The sequence below is a fragment of the Bubalus kerabau genome, chromosome 12 (assembly GCF_029407905.1).
Source record: "Bubalus kerabau isolate K-KA32 ecotype Philippines breed swamp buffalo chromosome 12, PCC_UOA_SB_1v2, whole genome shotgun sequence".
NCBI lineage: Eukaryota > Metazoa > Chordata > Mammalia > Artiodactyla > Bovidae > Bubalus > Bubalus kerabau.
This window is the reverse complement of record NC_073635.1, coordinates 80,124,227-80,149,805: the sequence shown is the minus strand read 5'-3', so window position 1 is coordinate 80,149,805 and position 25,579 is coordinate 80,124,227. Positions and strand designations below refer to the sequence as shown.

General features: G+C 40.5%; 2 protein-coding genes across 4 annotated transcripts in view; one reads left to right on the top strand and one right to left on the bottom strand.

Moving 5' to 3' along the window:
- Positions 1 to 25,579, bottom strand: part of UBAC2 (UBA domain containing 2) — a 170,492-nt gene that overhangs the window by 108,078 nt on the left and 36,835 nt on the right. The window lies entirely within an intron of this gene.
- On the top strand, positions 22,747 to 23,886 carry GPR18 (G protein-coupled receptor 18). Its single transcript, XM_055542935.1, has one exon. The coding sequence runs from the start codon at positions 22,747 to 22,749 to the stop codon at positions 23,755 to 23,757; it is 1,011 nt and encodes a 336-aa protein (XP_055398910.1). The 3' UTR covers positions 23,758 to 23,886.

The following is a 25,579-nucleotide window of genomic DNA, read 5'->3' as shown; positions in this document are numbered from 1 at the left end:
CCAGGAGGCTGAATACCCAGAGAGCAGGATTTTTTCAGAAACAGAGAACCAAGAATATTGAAGAGAAATAATCAAAATAATTCAAGAAAAATTCAAGAAGAGCAATGTCTTGAGTTGTCTGACTGATATCAAGGGTCTACTATTTGTACAACCAAAAGAGATGAAAGCCACATGGCAACGAAGCACCTCATCTAAGCTGTCTCAAGGTTTTCATCAGCAGATCTTCACACAATCTGTCCACAGCAACAGCGCACGGCTGGTACTGGTGACAAGAGAGAGCATCCCCTCACCTGCTTCTTCCTCTCATCCTCCCTCCTCCGCCTCAGACAAATTGCCATATTAAAAAAAAAAATGCTTCTTCTCAATGCGGTTTATTTCGAAGAGTTTGAAGGTGAATCCCCAACTAGGTTGCATGCCTGCTGGGATGTCAGCAAACAGGAGCGGGTAACAGATGGTCTCTGTGGTGATCGTGGGTTTTCTATCCTGGGGGCTCACTGCCCCCACTGATCTGCTCTGACATCGCCAAAACATTGAACACGGCTCAGGGGAACATGGGTTCAGAGGCCCAAAGAACTAGACATCCTTGGAGTACAATCACAATGAAAGAGAAACAACAAACAACATCACTAATGAAAGTGGAATTTTTAGAACAGGCAAACCTCAAGTTATAATATGTACTAGTCTCTATACATAAGATAAAATATTAAAAATATGAAGTCAGATTATGTGGAAACATTAAATACAAAAAACATAACAGATGGGATAAATACTCTTGAAGAACAAATTAACCAAGCTTGAAAAATAAACTTAGGCATCCTCCCAGAGGTCAGCATAAAAGGCTGAACACGAAAAAGACATAGAGATAACATGTTTAAAGAAACAGTAAGTCATTTAAAGAATGCACACATATTTCAACTAAAGGTCTCTTTGCCATACAGTTTAGATAAAGATAACCTATATGCAGACACACCATGGTGGTATTTAAGAAAGACAAGGGGAAATTCTAGAAACTTCCAAAGGCAAAGAATAAACAAATGACAAATGGATAAGATCAACCTCAAATTTGCAAAAGATACAAGGGATTCAATGAGATAATACAGTAATACTAGTAAAGTATTGAAGAAGGGACTTCCCTGGTGGTCCCCTGGTTAAGACTCCACACTTCCACTGCAGGGGGGTTGGGCTCAGTTCCTGGTCAGGGAACTAAGATCCCACATGTCATGCCAGGGGGGAAAAAAATAATTTAAAAAATTTTTAAATATTGAAGAAAAAAACTTCAACCTGGAATTTTTAAATATCCAAATTATTAAAAAGTGAGCAAATGAAAAATATCTTTATGTACATAAGGACTCAAAGCTCTGCCACACACTGTGAAAATGCTTATGAAAAGATTACTCCACTAAGAACTAAGGGGGAACTACAGAACGCTGAATTTAAGGGCGATCAGAAAGGAGAGACAAATTCACAACAAGAGTACTCAACATTCCTCGTTCTGTAGCTGATAAAGCAAGAGAACAGAGAACCACTTGGGATACAGAAGACATAAAAACGTACATCAACCAATGACCAAATTGACATTCACAGAAGATACCACCCAATATAACATCAGAATACACCCATTTTTAAAGTGCATTTGGAGTATTCAGCAAGGGGGACCAAGAAACAAGCTTCAACAAACTTAAAGGAACTGGAATCGTACAAAGTAGTTTCTCTGACTACACAGAATTAAATTAGCATTCAATACCAGAAAAATATTTGGAAAAATCCTGTAAATTAAAAACTTTTTTTGAATAATCCATGAATCAAAGAAGTCCCAGGGAATGTTGGGAATTGAACGAAAATAAAAACAACATAAAACTTGTGGGATGCAGCTAAAGCGGTGTGTAAAGAGAAACGTATAGCACTGAACACATGTAATACTAAATATTAGAAAAGCAAGGTCTCACTCAATGATCCAGGCTTCTATTTTAAGCAACTAGATAATGAGTATCAAATTAACTCCAGGGTAAGCAGAAGGAAGGCAGTAACAAATGATAGGAGTAAAAATCTATGACACCAAAAAGAGAAAGTAGAGAAAAATCACCAAAACTTTTTTTTCTTGTAAAGACTTCATTCTTTCTCAGTTCAGTCCAGTCCCTCAGTGATGTCCGATTCTTTGGAACCCCATGGACTGCAGCACACCACGTCTCCCTGTCCATCACCAACTCCTGGAGTTTACTCAAACTCCGGTGATGCCATCCAAGCATCTCATCCTCTATCGTCCTCTTCTCCTCCTGCCCTCAATCTTTCCCAGCATCAGGGTCTTTTCCAACGGGTCAGTTCTTCGCATCAGGTGACCAAAGTATTGGAGTTTCAGCTTCAGCATCAGTCCTTCCAATGAATATTCAGGACTGATTTCCTTTAGGATGGACTGGTTGGATCTCCTTGCAGTCCAAGGGACTCTCAAGAGTCTTCTCCAACACCACATTCAAAAGCATCAGTTCTTCGGCGCTCAGCTTTCTTTATAGTCCAACTCTCACATCCATACATGGCCACTGGAAAAACCATAGCCTTGACTACACGGACCTTTCTTGGCAAAGTAATGTCTCTGCTTTTTAATACGCTGTTTAGGTTGGTCATAACTTTCCTTTCAAGGAGCAAGTGTCTTTTAATTTCATAACTGCAGTCACCATCTGCACTGATTTTGGAGCCCCCAAATATAAAGTCTCTCACTGTTTCCACTGTTTTCCCATCTATTTGCCATGAAGTGATGGGACCAGATGCCACGATCTTAGTAGTTTTCTGAATGTTGAGTTTTAAGCCAGCTTTTTCACTTTCCTCTTTCACTTTCATCAAGAGGTTCTTTAGTTCTTCTTCGCTTTCTGCCATCTTTAGAGTTGTTAATAGGTAAAAGAAAATGAGTTCATAGAGGAATTTTTAAAAATCCTATCAATACAGAAAGTTCCAGGCCCAGATCGCTTCACTGGCAAAATTTATCAAATATTTAGGGAAAAAACATACTAATTCTACACAAACATTTCAAGCAAATGGGCAGAAGACATGTCCCAGACCAGCATTACCTTCATACGAAAAACCAAAGACATTATAAGGAGAGAAAATTATAGACCAATGTCCCACATGAATATACACATAAAAATTCTCAACAAAACATTAGCAAATCAAATCTAGAAATATATAAAAGGGATAGTACATCAAATGGAGTTCATCACAGGAATGTAAGGTTGATTCAACATTCAAAAATAAATGTAATTCACCATAAAGCAGTCTAAATAAGAAAACCATAGACCACATCAATAGATAGAAAAAAACTATGACAAAATTCAGTCTATTTATGATTAAAAAAAAAAAACTCTAGGCAAATGATAAACTAAAAGAGATTTCTAAGTGGGAAACCTTAAACTATAAAATTTCTACAAAAGGAAGAAAAACATCTCTATACTCATGGATGAGAGAAAGATTTCTTAGAAAGAACACAATAAATATGAGTTGTTAAAAAAAAACTGACAGTCTAGATACTATCAGAATTTATAACTAAGCTCCTCAAAGTTCACTATTCAGAAAATGAAAAAACAAGCAAGACTGGGAGAAAATATTGCAAAATACACATCTGATAAAGAACCTGCATCCAAAACCCAAAGGCCTCTCATAACTCAGTAATAAGAAAACAACCCAATTTAAAAAGGAAGGGGGCAAGATTTGAAAGAAGATGGATTAATAACACACAAGCACATGAAAAAATATTCAACGCAGGGAAATGCAAACTAAAATGACAGTAATTGTAACAGATTCCATCCACTGGAATGACTAAAAACTTGCTTTAAAAATTAATACACTAAATGACCCGAGGATGGGTATTAACTAGAATTTTCATACATTGCTAATCAGAGCACAAAATGTTACGGATACTTAACAAAACAGTTTGGCGGTTCCTTAAAAAGTAAAACATATACTTACCATGCCACCTAGAAAAATAAACAATCAATAAATAAGAGAGTTCAATATAGTTGCCAAATCCAAGATCAACTTATAAAAATCACTGACAGTTGTCTACTCCAGCAATAAAATAGCTACACTTGGGAAACATAATACATAAACACAACATCATTCACCATAACAAAAACAAAAATCTAGGACTACAAAAGATCTATAAGAGAAAAATTTTTAAATCAATTAAACAACATGGATGTTATGAATAAATGGAGAGATCCTTTATGCTCTTGGATTGGAAAACTGGATAAAGGTATCAGTTCTCCCCCAAATCAAACTATAAAAGCAATACTGTATCAAATTCCAGCTGAATTTAAGATAACTGATTAACTTACTCTAAAATTTATATGGAAGAATAAAAGTACATGTGTAGTTAGGGTAATTTTGCAATAGCTGAACAAAAAGTTGCTTGTTCCACTAAAAAGCAAAATAACTTAAAGATATTAGAGTATGGGGCACATGGACATATACAGAAACCAATGGCATACAATAGAGCACACAGAAGAACACACACACACATTTCTGCTCCTGGATTAACACGCCAAAGAGAGGTCCACTGGACTCACGTAAGTGTGAGTGAAGATACAGATAAAACAAGATGACCATGAGTTGACCATTACTGGAGATGGGTGCTGTTGAAACTGAGTTCCTTATAGTGCTTTCTACACTTTTTTATGTGCTTAAAACTTTCCATATAATAATCCCAAATATCTGAATAAAAATAGAAATCACGGCATGTGCTGCTTCAGTGATCCCCAAGGTAGGTACTAGATACATGCCCCTGGTGTTGGGGGCTGAATTTTCAGGCCTAAGACAGACGACACGGCCTCAAGCTGCTCAGGCAAGAAGACCTGGGACTGAGCACAGATGCTAAAAGACCTGTACTTTTTACAGAGAAGACTAGAAATATTCCATTCAGTCTGAGAAAGCGGTTATGACATTTAGCTTACACGAAAGGCCTTGGGAAAAAACCAATAAACAATCCCAACAACTAATCACAATGCAAGGCCAATATCACACCTGAATTTGTGGTCTAGATTTACCCTGCTTGAACGGCTTGGGAACTCCAACGTAAGAAAATAACATAAAAGCTATTCCAAGACAACAAAAACCCCTGGGGATCCAGCAAAAGGAAGCACAAAGTCCTCCTGCAGAAATGCTTTCATGAGCTAGGGCACATGGGGGCTCCAGCAGCAAACAAAACCCACAGAAAATGAGTTCACAATGAAAAATCACAAACCGCAAAACAGCAACAGACTGCCCGAAGGGAGAATTTGATAAGATGAGAACTAGAAGCAACAGAACAATGTGCAAACATGCAAAACTATTACACGTGCTTTTAAAGGAACAGGAACCATTTTTTACAAAACAAACAAACAAACAAACAAAGCCAACACTATAGGCCAATATGCCTCCATCTTCCAAAAACTCATGAATGGCTCCCATCACCCTCTAAGTAAAAGCTGAAGTTGGTACAAAGACCTGTAAAGCCTGGTGACCTCTCTTACCTCCCTGACTTCACCTCCTACAATTCCCTGCCCTCGGCTCCCTCTGCTCGGGCTACAGAGATGCCCAAGTCAGGCGTCCACCTGAGGACCCTCGTGCTGGCAGTTCCCTGCACCTGGATACAAGCCCTCCCATCCCCCCCGCATCACCACGTGGCTCTCCCCTGGACCCCCGTTCAACTGCCACCCATCCACTGAGGCCTTTACTGACCATACTGCTGAAAACGGCAACCCTGCTTATACCCTGGTGTTTCTTTTCCTGCCGGCCGGCTGGCTGATTTGTTTTTACACAGCATATATCAGCATCTGTCATATGATGTATTCTATTATCTTGCTTACTGCCTTCTATCCCAGATTACAACATAAAGTCAATGAGAAAGACTTGTATCTGTTTTGATCAGTGCAGGATCGTCAGAGCCCAAAACATATACTATGTACCACAAAGCAGGTTCTCAATAAATATGTGTTGAACGAAGAGATGGGGAAATCAGAGGAAGTGGACCGTTCTTGTAAGACATGAGGCAGAATTCTCATTCACTCATGCATGCGCAAATGCACCCTCAAACACGACTTGGTCGTTACCTTATACAAGGGAGTGTCAAGGTATTCTTTTCCTTACTGTGCAAATTCCTCCTTCACATCCTAAAAAATGACTACAACTGACTTTTCAAAAAATAACTTACATAAAACATCAGTACACTTTCTAAGGTATTAAAAGTACACAGTATAGTAAAAAGCACCCTTCATAGTTCAGCTTCCTGTTCCTTATTTTTATCTTTCCTGAGAAGTCATATGTATGTCCACACCATCAATTTCTACATATACAGAAACTATATAGTTCTTCTTAAGTACAAACTCTTACTCCTACTTCTTAAGTTCATGAGCTTTGAGAATATTCTACTTGTTGTTGATACCTATAGCGTTGGATATTAATACAGAAATGCTAGCACCCATCACTCCATTCTGTGCCCAAGAATCAGCTAAGATCCACTCTTTGGGAAGACAAAAGCTGATTACTGTAACAATTGCATGCGTGCTCAGTCGGGTCTGACTCTTTGCAACCCTATGGACTGCAGCCCACCAGGTTCCTCTGTCCATGGGATTCTCCAGGCAAGAATACTGGAGCGGGTTATCACTTCCTCCTCCAGGGGAGCTTTCTGACCCAGAGACTGAAATCACATCTCCAGTGTCTCCTGCATTGGCAGGCGGATTCTTTACCACTGAGCCACCTGGGAAGCCAATGACTATAACATGGCATCATATTATCACCTCTGCTAAATTCCAAGTGTCTTCTTATTAGTATTTACACACATGTGCGTTCTGATAAAAATATAGTTTGTGGCTCATAAAAGACTTCAGAGATACAAAACATAAAATAGTATGACTATATCCTTTTGACAAAAATCTCTCCTTATAATTCGCTTTGTTTATCCCAGATGACAGTATGTTTTTTTCCTTAAGATAAGTATTGGGGCCAAGAAGGGTATTACTTCACCTTGAATAGTTATAAACTTGGAATTGTGCAATTTTGAGCCCACTCATAATCAGAACCTAAAATTATTCTTATGTTTTTATCACAGGACTTTCACAATTGTTATACCAACAGTGTCTGAAATTACGTGCCATGTAATTTAGTAATAAATAAAACACATATACATAATACCATTTTAAAATTCTGACTACAGTATATAGGCTCTGAAGATAGTCAAAGGTTATCCAAACTGCTCAAGTTGTTTGTATAAACTATAAAATCTCTCGTATCTTTTGATTACAAAACGATTTCACAATTTGAGCCCCATTTCACACCTTTGGAGAAGGCGATGGCACCCCATCGCCTTCCAGTACTCTTGCCTAGAAAATCCCATGGATGGAGGAGCCTGGTAGGCTGCAGTCCATGGGGTCACGAAGAGTTGGACACGACTGAGCGACTTCACTTTCACTTTTCACTTTCACGCATTGGAGAAGGAAATGGCAACCCACTCCAGTGTTCTTGCCTGGAGAATCCCGGGGACGGGGGAGCCTGGTGGGCTGCCGTCTATGGGGTCGCACAGAGCTGGACACGACTGATGCGACTTGGCAGCAGCAGAGTAGATGCATCAGGTTCTGCCTAACACTGCCATCTAATGGTTCACAATGTGACTGCAGGCAAAGCCAATCAAACTGCCGATGTGCTGCTCGCTCTCAGAAAGGGGAAAATATCCCTCACAAGGAAGCTTAAATCGTTCATACTAAAGTTCTATAAGAACTGTTAGTAATATGTGAAAAATATAAATCACTCTGAATATTTTATTTTGCAAATGTTTCAAAGATGTCACCCGACCAACTCACTATTTAGGTCTTGTCATCTGACATTTAACTTGATTAAAATTGATTAAAAATAATTATTAAGATTCTTTTTCACTCTGGTTCTCCTTAAGTATTTATAAAGTATTTTCTGGAAATACTTCAAAAATATAAAAATATTCTTTGTTCATGAGCAAAATCAATCATTTAGATGATACAGAAAAACTCATTTTACAAATAGCTTATTTCACTAGTATAAGAACCTACTGCAGGGAATTATGTCCTTGTTATATTTATTGAGTAAAACTGACATAAAAGATTAGTTTCAGGTGTACAACATGATTCAGGATGTGTATATATTGCAAAATGATGCTCACAGTAAGTCTAGTTAACATCCTTCACTGTTTACAAAGTCACAAAACTTTTTGCTTGTGATGAGGTCGTTTGTGTTGTTTTTTTCTCTAGCTAGATTACCAGTTTATTATAAGAGGACATATTGTAAGAGGACATAACTCGTTGTTACTGAGAAGACAGGAAGATGAGGTCACTCTGCACGTGTGTACACAGCACGTTTTCTTTATCCCCTCACCCACTGATGGACGCATGTATCTTTGTTATTGAGAGGACAGGAGGACAAGGTTGCTGTGTGTGTGTGTGTGTGTGTACACACCATGCTTGCTTTATCCATTCACACACTGATGATGCGCATGTATTTGTTACTGATAGGACAGGAGGACAAGGTTGCTCTGTGTGTGTGCACACATTCTTTATCCGTTCACCCACTGAAGACCAGTCAGATGGAAGAGATGCGTGGGGCAAGACACAGCGAAAGGATGCGGAGCTCCGCGCTGTCTCCAAGCCGGCCAGCCACTCCGCACTCTCCCTCAGTCTCTGTGTGGCCACCAATCCTGGATGCCTGATGAGAACTTTGAAGATCTACTCCTTTAGTATCTTTCAAATACGCAACACAGGAGTATGAACTGTGGCCACTATGCTGCACACTGAATCCCCAGGAATTATTCTATACCTTTTGATCCCCTTCACCCATTTTGCCAACCGCCCCCACCCCCACCTCTAGCAGTCTGTTCTCTGTATCTATGAGCTATGTTTTTAAGATTTCACATATAAGTGAGACCGTGCACTGCTTGTCTTTCTCTGTCTGACTTACTTCACTTGATGTAACACCCTCCAAGTCTGCTGCAAAGGACAGCACTTCCTTCTTTTTATAAAGCTGGGTAAATATTCCAGGGGGTGGGGGTGTGTGTGTGTGTGTGTACACACCACACTTTCTTTATCCATTCACCCACTGATGGACACGTATATCTTTGTTGCTGAGAGGAAAGGAGGACAACGTCACTGTGTGTTGTGTGTGTGTGTGTGTGTATGCGTACACAGCATGCTTTCTTTATCCATTCACCCCTCATGGATGCATATACTTTGTTACTGAGAGGACAGGAGGACAAGGTCGCTGGACACCGCTGGGCTGCAGAGATCCTCGTGGGAAACGCCTGTCCCTCTGCTGGACTCCTATTAACGTCTCCAGGTCTCCAAGCCGACCAGTGGATCCCACCGCAAAGAAGATACAGGAGCAGAGATGCTCAGAGTTTCAAGGGCTTTCATGGGAATTTCACTCCTGCCACCTACCCAACCTGTGGGTTTCCTGGACATCCCTGCCTGCTGCTTTTCCAGCCTCTGCTTGAGAGTCTTCGTGTCAGCAAGTCAGCACCTCCCATGGGAGTCACTTTGCCTGGAGACAGACGGTGCCTCCGAGCTAGCCCTTACCAAGTTCAGTAACTTCCAGCAGCATTGCTGTAGGCTCATCATCACCCACCCCTGCCTGTGCCCTATGTGTCCCATTTAACTCCTCTTTCCTCGAGCAGCCTCTCTGACAGCTGAAGCCTGTTCTGCCCTTCTCCTCTCCAGGATCAGCACGGCCTGCGTCCACAGTTGCCCCTCCCGTCCTGATGCAGACAGGGACCGCCAGGGCTGCGCATGTTGTCCGACTACCTACACCATCCACAAGCATGTCCAGGTCCGCCGGCAGGCACATCGCAGCACCGTCTCACGGGCTTTGTGACCCCATGGACTGTAGCCTGCCAGGCTCCTCTTCCGTGGGATTTCCCAGGCAAGCAGACTGGGGTGGGTTGCCATTTCCTCCTGCAGGGGTTCTTTCTGACCCAGGGATTGAACCTGCATCTCCTGCACTGCAGGCGGATTCTTTACCACGGAGCCACCACTGGATTTTCTCTGCTCTGCTATTCCTAACATATCTCCCGAAGCTTTTGTAATTTGCAAATTTCATGAGCAAACATGCTCTTATTTTCAAAGCAATCATTGATACATATTTATCAGGCTAAGCAGGGAATGAGAACATTACAGAAAGGTAAATGCTGTTCTTTCATTTTCATATTATTACAATAATACAGGCAATTTCCAGAGTGTAAGAGAGAAGCACTTGCAAGTGGAAGGCTCTGTGTGAGCCAACTCTGGGATACGGCTTGCTTCTGCTCACCCAGCTTTTACACCCTGCTAGATGAAGGAAAGGCATTGAGGACTGGAGACAAATACTCGTCAGATTAAGTCACTGGGGAAAGTCTCTAAAGGACAAATGGAGGAAAATCTACCCTACCCTAGCTTAACATTAAAATTTTTAAAGCTTTTCAATTCATCCTTATCATGAGAATATAACTGGATGGACCTAAAACTATGCCAAAAACACTGTCTTACATCAAAGGACGCAAGCAGAGTTAAGGCAGTCTATGGAATAAAACAAAATATTTGCAAATCATAGTATCTGATAAAGGATTATACCCAGAAAATATAAAGAACTCCTAGAAGTTAATAACAACAAAAAAACTGATTAAAAATGGACATAGGACTTGAATTTCTGCAAAGAAGGTATACAAATGAGCAATAAGCACATGAAAAGATGCTCAATATCATCAGGAAACAGAATCAAAACCTCAATGAGATACCACCTCAAACCCATCAGGATGGCTACTATCAAAACAAAAAAAAACAGAAAATAAATGTTGGCAAAGACGTGGAGAAATTGGAACCCTTGTGCCTTGTGGCTGGGAATGTAAAATGGAATGGCTGCTATGGAAAATAGTATGGTGGTTCCTTAAAAAATTAAAAATAGCATTGCCACATGATCCAGCAATTTCACTTCCAATTGTATACCCAAAAGAACTGAAGCAGGGTCTCAAAGAGACATCTGTACTCCCATTAGTCACAAGAGCCAAAACATGGAAGCACACCAAGTATCCATTACCAGATGAGTGGATACATAACACGTAATACATCCATACTGCTACTGCTAAGTCACTTCAGTCGTGTCCGACTCTGTGCGACCCCATGGACGGCAGCCCAACGTCCCTGGGATTCTCCAGGCAAGAACACTGGAGTAGGTTGCCATTTCCTTCTCCAATGCATGAAAGCTTTGAAAAGTGAAAGTGAAGTCGCTCAGTCGTGTCCGACTCTTCGCGACCCCATGGACTGCAGCCCACCAGGCACCTCTGCCCATGGGATTTTCCAGGCAAGAGTACTGGAGTGGGGTGCCATTGCCTTCTCCAACAGTGCTTACTACACACCAAGAAAAAAGCAAAGCACTAGTCAGAAGAGGGGCAGGAGGGGAAGGGGGTGCCTCGGAGAGGTTGTCAGGACACAGAGTCTAACAAGAGGGCAATACTCACAGGAAAACAAAAGGATACAGCAAACTGAGACAAAAACCCAACAGCCACATTCACTCATTTAATTTATTCTTTATCAGTGCTGCATTACCCAGTAGGCAGAATGACCCAGAATTTATGGCAAACATACACACACAATCAAAGTAATTATCATGGAATAAAACAAGTCAGAACTTTGTCACAATAGTTTATCAATTAAAATAATTAAAGAAATTAAATTTATTTTTTAAAACTCTGATTTTCTTACACTCATCTCATTGGGGCCTCATTTTCTTTATATATGTTTATAATATCTGCCTGGCAGGTAAAGACTTAATAATGGTAGATAATCTCATATTACTGAGCCCTTAAAATAGTCCACAGACAGCCAGATGCTGAGCTTTAGGGACAAATAAAACTCTGTTGCCATTCACTTGCTAAGTCATGTCCAACTCTTTCTGACTCCATGGACTGCAGCACGTCAGGATCCTCTGTCCTCCACTATCTCCCAAGGTTAGCTCAAATTCATGTACTGAGTTAGTGATGCTATCTAATCATCTCATCCTCTGCCACCCTCTTCTGCATTTGCTTTCAATCTTTCCCAGGATCAGGGTCTTTTCCAATGTGTTGGCTCTTCACATCAGGTGGCCAAAGTATTCGAGCTTCAGCATCAGTCCTTTCAATGAATAAAGTGAAAGTGAAAGTTGCTCAGTCATGTCCGACCCTTTGCAACCCCTATGGACTATACAGTCCATGGAATTCTCCAGGTCAGAATACTGGAATAGGTAGCCTTTCCTTTCTCCAGGAAAAGAAATACATCCATATAACTGAATATTCAGTTCAGTTCAGTCGCTCAGTCGTGTCCGACTCTTTTCGAGCCCATGAATCGCAGCATACCAGGCCTCCCTGTCCATCACCAACTCCCGGAGTTCACTCAGACTCACATCCATTGAGTCGGGGATGCCATCCAGCCATCTCATCCTCTGTCGTCCCCTTCTCCCTTCTCCTCCTGCCCCCAATCCCTCCCAGCATCAGAGTCTTTTCCAATGAGTCATCTCTTCGCATGAGGTGGCCAAAGTACTGGAGTTTCAGCTTTAGCATCATTCCTTCCGAAGAAACCCCAGGGCTGATCTCCTTCAGAATGGACTGGTTGGATCTCCTTGCAGTCCAAGGGACTCTCAAGAGTCTTCTCCAACACCACAGTTCAAAAGCATCAATTCTTCGGCGCTCAGCCTTCTTCACAGTCCAACTCTCACATCCATACATGACCACAGGAAAAACCATAGCCTTGACTAGACGGACCTTTGTTGGCAAAGTAATGTCTCTGCTTTTGAATATGCTATCTAGGTTGGTCATAACTTTCCTTCCAAGGAGTAAGCGTCTTTTAATTTCATGGCTACAGTCACCATCTGCAGTGATTTTGGAGCCCCAAAAAATAAAGTCTGACACTGTTTCCACTGTTTCCCCATCCATTTCCCATGAAGTGATGGGACCGGATACCATGATCTTCATTTTCTGAATGTTGAGCTTTAAGCCAACTTTTTCACCCTCCACTTTCACTTTCATCAAGAGGCTTTTTAGTTCCTCTTCACTTTCTGCCATAAGGGTGGTGTCATCTGCATATCTGAGGTTATTAATATTTCTCCTGGAAATCTTGATTCCAGCTTGTGTTTTAGAAAAGGCAGAGGAACCAGAGATCAAATTGCCAACATCCGCTGGATCATGGAAAGAGCAAGAGAGTTCCAGAAAAACATCTATTTCTGCTTTATTGACTATGCCAAAGCCTTTGACTGTGTGGATCACAATAAACTGTGGAAAATTCTGAAAGAGATGGGAATACCAGACCACCTGACCTGCCTCTTGAGAAATCTGTATGCAGGTCAGGAAGCAACAGTTAGAACTGGACATGGAACAACAGGCTGGTTCCAAATAGGAAAAGGAGTATGTCAACTGAATATTACTCATCCTTAAAAAGGAAGAACACTGTGACACATGTTCCAACTCGAACAGACCTTGAGAACATTATGCGAAGTGACTTAAGCCAATCACAAAGGATATTCACTTACACGAGGCACAAGAGGAGGCGAATTCACAGAGACAGAGCAGAACGGAAGCGGCCAGGGGCTGGGGGAGCGGGTAAGGAAGCCGTTTAACGAGCACAGAGTTTCAGTTTGGGAAGAGGAAAGAAGTTCTGGAGATTGGCTGGGCAACAGTGTGAATGTACATAACACTACTGACTGTACCTTAAAAACGGTTTAGACAGTAAATTTTATGTTGTGTACATTATACCACCATTTAAAATTTTTAAGCCATATCAAATTTGTTCCAAGGTCGCCTTTATGCCTGACTCTTACTAGCATATCGGGCACAAACAACATTTAAAGCGGAATCTTCTCCAAGTCCTAGCCCAGGAACGCAAAGTCCTATAGAGGAAAACAGTTTCCTAAAAACAACAGGATGCTTCCCAGGAAAGATCTCTAAGCCAAAACATTTTAGAGAAATGAGGATATGTCTCCTACATAATACTGAATAATGTAGGAATACTGATAAATTAACATAGCACACAAAGATCAGAATTATCTTGTACCAAATAAAAGCTTTTGAAAACACTGATTTCAATCTCCCTGAGGCTTCAAATCATGGGAAGAAGAGCGCCATGGCTGGCTGTCACCTGTAGGTGGCAGTAGAGGCAAAGTATTCGTGTCAAAGCAGCCTTCAAGGTCAACCAGTATGGGGCAGCAGCAGAACACAGGCAATTCAAGTTCTGCTACATTAAATAAACTGTAATAAGTTCTCTGATACACTGTGAGTGCTTATCTTGCGAAAACACGTCCACCCCAGGGCCTTTCCTCAACCAACTCTATCTCTTGCCTCATTTTTTTTGCTTGATATGTTTTTGTGATCATATCTACTTAGAAATATTATACATTCATTTTGGAGGGACATGGTTTTCTTTCTTACAGAAAAAGAAATACACGCATGCTAGTGAAGTCAGAAAGCCTATTTATTGAGATCTGTTTTGTGCTAAGCATGGTGCTAGGTGCTCTGAGACATGTGAAGATAGATGGATCAGGTCCTTGTCAACAAGACAGACCCAAAATGTGAATAATAGAGATGAGCGTCCAATCAAGGGGTGAATAACAACACACTTGTGAAAGAGAGAGAGAACCAGAGACACCTCCAACTCCCACCTCTAAAAACAGGCTCCCACAACCCACAAACCTTTTGGTGAGTTTTACTGCCTATGTGTGAATCCCTAAATGCTTTATTTCAGTTTGGCCTATTTTCTGCTGCTGCTGCTGCTGCTGCTAAGTCACTTCAGTCATGTCCGACTCTGTGCGACTCCATAGACGGCAGCCCACCAGGCTCCTCCGTCCCTGGGATTCTCCAGGCAAGAACGCTGGAGTGGGTTGCCATTTCCTTCTCCAATGCATGAAAGTGAAAAGTGAAAGTGAAGTCACTCAGTCCTGTCCAACTCTTAGCGACCCCATGGACTGCAGCCCACCAGGCTTTGCCATTGCCTTCTCCGGGCCTACTTTCTGAAATTCATACAAATAAAATCGTACAGTATGAATTCCTTTGTGTCTGGCTTTTCTCGCTTCACACCATGTACACTACATTTGTCCATTCTGTTACATGCATCTCCTGTATGATCCATTTTGATTGTGAAAGGCAGAAAACTGTTTACACAACTGATTTATCAACTCTACAGTTGCTGAACATGTGGGTGGTTCCTAATTTGGAGCGATTAGAAATAACGCTCCTATGAACACTCTTTTCTATCATCTCCTGGTACACGGGAACATGCATTTCTACCAAGGAGTGGAATCTGAGTCACAGGTGTATGCATCTTCATCTTAGTACTTAATATCCAGCTGTCTGCCAAATTTAAGTTCCCACCGGCCATGCCCAAGAGTTCCTGGTTGCTCCACACCCTCGCCAACACTTCTTATTAGTCTTATTCACTGCGGCCACTTTGGTGTGTGGGTAGTAACATCCTTATGACAGTTTCAATTTTTAGTTCCCTGATTACTTATGAGGTTGGGCATACTCACACACGTTTTCTGACCGTTTGGATACACCCATTCTTGAGTGCTTCAAAGTCTTTGGCTCATTGAATGGCAGCAATCTCCCTTGCAAAATTAAATTTACAGGCTGACAGAATCCAGCTACAAAACCTTTCCTGGGGAATACCAACTCATTGGTGAGAAACAGGGATAGGACAGGAAGTTCTATTTCCTCAGAAGATTTTTTTTGCTACAGATTGAATGACTACTTTGACTATTCTCTACTAAGTAGGACCAACCTCAGCAAAACTTGCTGAAAGAAAGGACAACACCATAATAGAGAAAAAGCACAACACAATCTCACAATCTGAGAATCTTGAGTAAATATCCCTGGGTTACACCATCGAAACTACTATTGTGTCAACATACTTTGCTGTTGGCATGATGATTAAATTCTATGATCCCATGGAAAGTACTTAGACCTCTGCCTGATGACTCTTTACCTCGTAATATAGATAAGAGTAATGACAGAGATAATTTTTTCTTTAAAATCCTAAGTAACTCTTTTAAAACCAATAACGTTCAACCTATAGACACGTAGTTACTTTTTAGAATACAGATACTAAAAGCCTCCATCACACACACTAGTACACGAGGTTGGATATTTAAGTAACTCGATAACACACCTCTCATTTCTTTACCAGTCTTGACTCTCCACACTACCTTTTTCTTCTAAACTGCTATTTCACCATATTACTAGACATCTTCCCCTAGAAATTCATCTCTCTCTACACATACTATCTCCTTTAACTGTGAGACCAGACTCTGTAGGGGGCAGCCCAGTACATCACAATAACCAGAGTTCCACTCAACCAGTTGTGCCCAGGGACCCTGAATGACTCTCCAGGCAGTGAGTGAAACGTCACCCCACAAACTCCTGACCTGGGATTTTAGGGGGTCTAGGAGTGCTTTCACTGCCATAAGAAGCCTTATCCTAAGATCCTCTATGTGAAAGAATCTTTAATATCTTTAGGCAACTCTTTCATTGCCAGTTAAGATCTATTCTAACTAGAATTATTTATCACTTTGGTTATCTGGACTCAACTTCTTTGCTGTGAGGTAAGTAAATCATCTGATTGTCTATGTGTCTGTAAAATTGTGAAACTGAACAAAAATTGCCAAGGAAGAGGAATTTGGGAAATGCTCGATTTACAATACTGTTTAGAAAATCAAATGGAAAGGAGGTAGATACCAGTTTGGCTATAAGACTACAGCTGTTAAGTTGTTGGAGTTACAGTAACATAGACGGAGACAAACAGTATCTCAGTCGTTTTCATCCAGAAACCACTATGGGACATATCTGGCCCCCTCCAAAAAAAAAAAGGAGCAGTGACTTCAGAAGCGAACTTGAACAGAAAAGGGGCAGGGCGCAGAGATCCCTAACATCTAGGCGGGAGGCTGCCGGGCCAGGCAGGAGTCTCACTCTTGTTTGCCCCCCACCTCTTCTTTGTGGGGACTGGCTGTCTACCCACTGCTCTAGAGCCTTTGTCTGCTGACGGCCACCTGCGCTGGGCAAGATGAACAGTGACAACAGCAGGGTCCCTCATAATACTGAGGAACCAGGATAAGCCTCATGCCTGCTGAGGAAAAGAGAAATGTGTTAAGAATGAGAAATATAGTTTTATCTGTGGCACAGACAAAATCTCATGATATAAGAGCATGCTTTTATAATGGGGATTTACTGTGTAAGTCTATTAACTACATCCTTTCCGATAATTGTAAAATTGGCTTAACTAAATTATATTTGCTCTAAAACTGGCCTCGAGGGCTAAAATAAAAATTCATTTGGGGCTCTTAGTACTTAAAACCAGAATTCAAAAATGGAGCTGAAATGGATGGTTCCATAAGGTGAAGGGAACTCTTGTGAAATCCCTCTTTTGCAAGGTGACAATTTTCTTTCACTCATATCCCAACCTAAGTCAGGAAATTAAAGCTGCAAGAATGATCCCCGAATGAGACAAGTTCTTCCATCTGAATAAAAAATTCATTAGGTTCAAGTATTAAAGAAGCAATCTAGACATAAAAGTTTAATTCTTGATCCACTGTTTACTCACTTGCTGCCAAATGGTTTGGGGGAATTCTTTTTTTTTAAACTGAAATTCTTTTCCAACATAAAATTATTGTGAGAAGCCTGGAAACCCAGAGAGCAATGCTAAGTGCTGCAGTGTCAGGGGCGGGGGGTGGTCTTGTCTATATTGTTCCTTGCGATTGGCAAGTTCCCTTCACATTAGCAAGTCAGAATGTCCCTGATGCTGACACTGGGCTCAATATTTCATCCATGACTCCCTCAACCCTCGATTTCTTCACCTATGTTTTCAATCATACGTTAAACCAGTATTCACTAAATGGCAGTTAAACACATACATACACAACACATGCAAGCCCCCAAGGACCTCAATTTAGAAGAGGATAAAAGGCAAGTAAAGACCCAATAACAATACAAATACATGCCATTACAGAGGTAAGAAGCCAGTGCTAAAGAACCTTACAGGCACAAATAACCAACCAGCTTCAGGGGTCAGAGAAAATTTCGTGGGAAAGGCAACATCTAACCTAAAGCTTTAAGGATAAATAGCAGCCAGCCATACCAAGAGATGGGAGTGTGGTGGGAAGGGATACCACAGGTTGGTGTAACAGCCTAGGCTGGGATGAAGAGAAAGACAGGGCCCACCCTCAAGCTGTGTCCCTTGGTGCCTTCCCCCAGAGACTGTCGAGTCAGAGAAAGGATTCTCCCTGCGCAGACAAGGGACCTTTTCTTAATGAGATCTATGCCTTCCCATACCTGCTGACTTCAGCAGCAGAAGAACACTAACCAGCAGTGAATTTTAGAAGACCTGTCACAGGCTATAGGAAAGCAGGGCAATGAAAAGATTGGATCTGCAGGTAAGAGGCTCCTATCTTCAGGTAAAACAGCAAACTCCTATCCTGCATATGAAACATAACTCTGTGTGTAAAAAACTGACTATAATGTAACGAGGCAATGAGCCTATCACATCTAGTGAATAAATCAATGTAATCACCTCCCAATGGAAAGTCTTTACAGCAGCCAGGGCAGAAAGGGGAGGGTAAGGAACTTGGTACCAGAAGAGACTAGGCCTGGGTATCTGAGTTCTCAGCAAGTCACTGGCCCTCACTAGGCCTTGAATCTCCATCTACACAAGAAATTGTAGCTCAGGGTTGCTGCTTGTGCTTCTAAAACCCATTCACCTGGCATTATCACAATCAAAAGTATTTTAATCACCACAGGAAAGGGTCTAAGTAATTTGTAAGTCACAGATTTACTACAGTTTTGTCGGAGGAAAAAAAAGAGCATGTGCCCACAAGTTGTCTTAAATCAAAAAACCAAACCGTTAAGTTCACATACCTTTTAAAAGCTGACAAATCATGCATAACAAAGTATAAAGATAATTAAAATTTTAGGACAAGCAAATGAAATTATGATTTTTTTTTTTTTTTTAAAGAAAAAGAAAAAACAGTTAATATAGCCAAGCAGGCAATGATTGGAGTTGCTCACTTCTCTTTTCTTTGCTTTCACTTCCCTTCTTAGGTTAAAATACTCCTAATATGTAAATTATTCCACTCAAGACTCCCAGAGTCCTTTTTTTTGGGGGGGGGGCAGTATTTATTTTTAATTGAAGGATAATTGCTTTACAGTATTGCACTGGTTTCTATCAAACATCTACATGAATCAGACATAGATTTACCATGTCCCCTCCCACTTGAACATCCCTCCCACCTCCCTCCCCATCCCACCCCTCTAGGTTGTTATGGAGCCCCATTTTGAGTTCCCTGAGTCATACTTGCCATTGGCTATCTATTTCACACATGTTAATGTATGTTTCTGTGTTACTTTCTCCATAACTCCCACCCTCTCCTTCTCCCCAACCCCCCAGCCGTGACAATAAGTCTATTCTCGATGTCTGTGTTTCCATTGCTGCTTCCCAGAGTCCTTTCTTAGCAATTCATAGGGATGTTTTTGCCAAAGGAATTACTTCCAGTCTTCCATGTGATAGACAAGGGATATGAAACACTGGGTACTTAAAAAATAAAGCAAACCAGAGTAGGGAAAGGTATGTGCAAAGCTGAACCAAGTAACTGAGGGTGCCCAAATTTCTACCATTTAGAGATATTTTAGTAGCAAAAAGTAGATATTCGACGATTTTAGGAACTTGTAGTAAAGGGCTCCCACCAAGTGCCACCTTAGCACTTGGACTTTCCTGGTTTAGAATCCTCACAACCCTGCCAGATGGGTATTATCTCTATTTTAGCTCTACAGAAACTAAGTAGGAACAGAGGTTCATGGTGTTTAAGTAACTAAACAAAGTCACACAGCTTAGAAAGTGAATAAATTATACTATGAATTGTATTCTAGTCAATATCAAATCCCATTCTCTTTCAACAGATGATGCAGGCTTTAAGCACCAAAGTAAACAAAGTGAAGACATTTTTCTGTGATTCTCTTAAATACGTGCCATCATTTCAAAGGGAGCTTATGCTAAGCATGACCTCATAAACAAATCATTTGTGAAAGAGAAAAACCACATCCAGGGCAAAGTCATAAGTTGAAAAAGCCTTATTTCAGCGAGCACTTCCTGAAAGAGACAAAGCAGCAATTGCAGCTGAGCGAGTACCAAGTCCTATACCGAGTATTATATTTGAAACAACTTTTTAAAGCAACGGAAGAGCCTAAAACAAAAGAAATATAGCGTTTCTTAAATACACGGTTTCTAGAAAGAGCTATTTTAACACAAGCAACTCAAAGATATCTCTTTTACAGAACTGTGTTTACCGAAAAATGTTCTTCTCAAACACAGCCTTTTGATGGTCAGGAGGTAAGTAGCATTTAATCACTTTTATCACAAATTATCAGAGGTAATGTACTTATTTGTTAACTCTTAAGATCTTTGTTTTATTTTAGTAATATGTTGCTGAAATTATGTTGGTGAAGGACCTTCAAATGGGTTATACTGTCATCTTCCTATGTTATTAATATGATTTTCATTTATTTTCAGTATTTTTTACATTAATAGTAAACGTTTTTTTCAACTTACAGAGAATGTTGATATAATAAATTGTATCTTCAGGAGTCTTTATCACTTGGTTTTCAATTACACTGTTTCAAAGAATGTAGAAAGCTTTTAAAATGCTGACTTACAAGCTAATCGTTTTTCAATATTTATCCAAAAATGTATGTGTGTGTATGGAGTACAACCTGTATGGTAATGCCTTTACAACACATGTATCACACAGATTTTAGTCAACCTTAAGCAAATGAGCACAACTGTTCATGACATAATAAAGTCAGCTTGAGCCCAATGAGGAGGAAAAGATTCTTTCAGAAGAAGTTTGTAAGTAAGGAATTTCTGGGACAAAAATCAGGGATAAGGATGGGTGGAGGGAGTTCTGAGAAAAGAAGGATACAAAATGTCATTTATATTACAATTTCTACTGTGGAAAAATTCATTCAAAGTTAAAAATAAGAGCCAAGTCTCTAAAATGATTTTTTTTTGTATGATACTAGAGATTTAACTTCTCTATGTAGTATTTTTCTCATTTTATAGAAATTAATATTCCAGTCACCCCAATATGTGGAAATTTTAATTAACACAGGCTTTTAAATATATAGAATTCTACTTCAAAAATCGTATTTAACCTAAATATTCGGCAAACTTGGAAAGGTAGGAAGGAGGGAGGGAGGAAGGAAGAAAGCAAAGTCCTATCTTGTCTTTGTCCACAGCAACTGCTCTAATTAATTTTAAATTACTGCCCACGATGTCACTGAGCAGATGGCCCATCTCCCCCACAGTTTTTACTAAAGAGCCTCAGGGCTGAACGAGAGGAAGCCCACTCTGCAAAATGACATTTTTGAAGGAAACTTTCTTACACCTCCTTATTTCAAGGGGGATGCCACAAGGTTCCATCTGTGTGTAGCAAGTCTATTTTTAAAATCACTGCTGCTGATGTTATATCGTGGGTGATGGAAGTATCACACAGGGGGGTAGCGGGTCAATGATATTTACAATCACAACTCCTTTCCAGTAGAAATGGGCATTGCCGGTGGGGTGAGGAGTAGAAATTATACAGTTTCTGCAAACACATAAAGTCACTGAGTGACTTCTTGTTAATAACTACTTGTCTCAGACACTCCTTTTTTAAAAAATTAAAATTGACAGACAATACTTACCCTTCTGTATCTAGGCAGAGTGAGGAGGTGAAAGCTACTATCCTAGAAACAGCTTATTCTCAAGGTGGTGCGCTCTGTGTTCCTCTGTAGCCGTGACATCTCCTTCTGGGACACTGGTAAACACCATCTGGAGGATTCAGCATTAGGCAGTCCCAACTGCACGTTAAAAACTAGCCTGTCTATTGTTTTTAAGAGTCAAGCTCTTAATCTGCACACCATGGCACAAGAACTGCTGTTTCTAACCTACGATAGCTTAGAACATGATGCTATTAAGAACTGTTTGCCACTTAAAAAAAAAAAGTAGATTTAATGGCCAATTAAGCAATGTTTCATTGACAAACTAGAGAGTAGCTACTGTGGGTCACCCTGCCAAAGGTTCCTTCCTGCACTCAGCCATCAATCCAGCAAACTGAGCACCTACTGTGTACGCAGCAGGCAGTGCAGACAACACAGCAGTAAGAAGGAAAGCCTCCAGCTCTCAAATGAGGACATTTGAGAACTCAATATTCGGTAGTCAACCAGCTGTATGGTTTCTTTACTTTCTAATACATAATTTATACATTAATGTCTTATATTTAATGAGTAATAATCCATTATATATTAAAATTATACTTAATGAATAAAAATCAGACATTACTGAGTTACCAAGTATTTAAACAGAATAAAGATGATAAAAAGTGACAAGCTTAAGAGTCAAAATTCAGAATGGCCTTTCCCCAAGTAGTTCCAAACAAAGGATACCTAATATAGGAACAACTGCTACCCAATCCCATACTATAGGGAGACAGAAAATGAATACACTGGCCGGTGCATTGTGACACACCAGACCATCTTAATGGGCTAGTACATATTAGCAGTAACACCCAGGGAGTGTATTTCTTAACAAATACTAAGACACGTATATTGACTCTATGACATAAAGTACTCTCAAAATCCACTGACATGCCAAGCTGAATGTAAGAATGTTAAGCATTTGTTTTTCAACCAAGGTTTCATTCCTATTTCTCTTTTACAGTTTCTAAGTGTCATGCCCACCAACGAGCTGTAAGATGACCACCCTTCACAGTCAAGCTCAACCTGGCCATCCTATCGTCCCACATCCAGACCCACATCCAGATGAATACAAGATTGCAGCCCTCGTCTTCTACAGCTGCATCTTCATCATTGGATTATTTGTTAATGTCACTGCCTTATGGGTTTTCAGTTGTACCACCAAGAAGAGAACCACTGTGACCATCTATATGATGAACGTGGCACTACTGGACTTGATATTTATAATGAGCTTACCCTTTCGGATGTTTTATTACGCAAAAGGTGAATGGCCTTTTGGAGAGTACTTTTGCCAGATTCTTGGGGCTCTCACAGTGTTTTACCCAAGTATTGCTCTGTGGCTTCTCGCCTTTATTAGTGCTGACAGATACATGGCCATCGTACAGCCAAAATATGCCAAGGAACTTAAAAACACGTGCAAGGCCGTGATGGCGTGTGTGGGCGTCTGGATAATGACCCTGACCACCACCATCCCCCTCCTGTTGCTCTATGAAGACCCAGACACAGCCTCCTCCACGCCCCCCACCTGCCTCAAGATTTCTGACATCATTTACTTAAAAGCTATTAACGCGCTGAACTTCACTCGACTGATATTTTTTTTCTTGATTCCTCTGTTCATCATGATTGGGTGCTACTTAGTCATTATCCATAGTCTCCTTCACGGTAAGACCTCTAAGCTGAAGCCAAAGGTCAAGGAGAAGTCGATCCGGATCATCATCACGCTGATGGTGCAGGTGCTGGTCTGCTTCATGCCCTTCCACATTTGCTTTGCTTTCCTGATGCTGGGAGGGGATGAGAACAGCTACAACCCCTGGGGAGCCTTCACCACCTTCCTCATGAACCTCAGCACTTGTCTGGACGTGATTCTCTACTACATCGTTTCAAAACAATTTCAGGCTCGAGTCATTAGCGTCATGCTCTACCGTAATTACCTTCGGAGCGTGCGCAGAAAGAGCTTCCGCTCAGGTAGCTTACGGTCACTAAGCAACATAAACAGTGAAATGTTATGAATCGTCACTGTTTTGCCTTCAAGCTCTTTAAATACACTTTACTATCTATCTTAGTTAGGGTCAGTGGATATTCTCTAGGATATCACCAAGTCCCTTCTCTCCTGGAAAAAACAATAAAATAAACTTAAAAAACCCTTCCTCTTTTGTGGGATCTTATTATTGTGGTAGCATAATTAAATATATTGAAACATTCTAGTTCATTATTTTTATATTAAAAACTTACATAAAACACTTGCATGAATGATTGGGAGAAAAGCATCCAATTCCTGTTTCAGATTCAAGCCTTATCTAAATACATCATTGAGTGTTTGGATTTAACCCTATGTGCAAATGAGAATTACCTGATCTCAAATAATTGAGCTACTGTTTGAAATAATTTGAATTATTTTCCAACTAGATGCAGCTCCTTTTGGTTTGATTTACACTCAGAAATGGTGGTCTAAGTCCAGTTCTTTGTGTTCTAAACATAAAACTTCTGGGATTCCTATAAAAACAACTGTATTCAACACATCACTGTTACTGATGTACAGCAAAATCTGCAGAAGCAAACACCCGAGGGGTGATACAGGTCATCGCCATCAGCCCTCCCCTCCACTGAATTCATTTTCCTTCGGAAACAGACTACAGCCACTCAATAAATACTTACTGAGAGCCCAGTATGCACCAGACTCTACTTCAGACTAGTGGGGGAAACCGAACCTGAGACCCTATTTCTGCCCAATAATCTAAGTTCATTCCCATGACATGAGGTTTCTGCTATATGGTGAAATATGTTGTTCAGTAGCTAAGTCACGTCCTATTCTTTGTGACCCCATGGACTACAACACACCAGGCTCCTCTGTCCTCCATTATCTCCTAGACTTTGCTCAAATTCATGTCCGTTGAGTCAGTGATGCTATTCTAACCATCCCAACCTCAGCTGCCCCCTTTTCCTTTTGCCCTCAATCTTTCCTAGCATCAGGGTCTTTTCCAATGAGTGGGCTCTTCATATCAGGTGGCCAAAGTATTGATGCTTCAGCATCAGTCCTTCTGATGAGTATTCAGGGTTGATTTCCTTTAGGATTGACCATTTTACTAGTCAGAGACTAGTAAAACTTAGGCTTGGATTCATATCCAAGCCTTATCATTTAATTCCTCCTAACGAAGTAACCAAGTGACTTCTCCATTTAAAAAGGAAAGGAAGTCAACTATAATCTGTAAACATATTATTCTAAATATTATGAAAGCACATAAATGAGTCAGCAGTAACTTCCTCTTTGCCGAATAGCCTGCATGACTCTTAGCATGATCATCTCCTAATGGGACTAAGAATCAGATAAATGCACTGGCTATAAATATATTTCTATAACATGGGAAAATAAATATTCTTAAAAAAAAAAGAGATAAACACAAAGGAACCCAATCATAAAATAGCATTTTCATACCAGAAGATCTCTTAAATGGTCTTCCAGTCTAGTCCTTCTGCTTTAAATATAAAGAAAATGAGGTCCACAGAGGTTATGTGACTTGCTCAGCTAAAGCACAAGCATTAGAAACCAAGTTTAGCTCTCCTTTCATGTCAAGAACCAATTTTTCAATAGTAAAAAGCAAACAAGCTCACAGAATGTAAACATTCTCATAGCTACATAACGAAAAGGAGTCAAGATGGTACTGAGAGAAAACCACTTGAATTTTTTAGCTTTATTAGTCAAGTGAGCAAGACACTTAAATATCATTAAGTGAATATTGCTAAAACAAGAGAAACCTCTATTCAATATGTGCTATACAATCACAGCCTACTCTCATCTATACAGATTAATCTGCTCTTACATAATTCATTAAA

Excerpts from the sequence above, each read along its gene's own strand:
- GPR18 (XM_055542935.1), top strand. The coding sequence starts at position 22,747 with ATGACCACCCTTCACAGTCAAGCTCAACCTGGCCATCCTATCGTCCCA.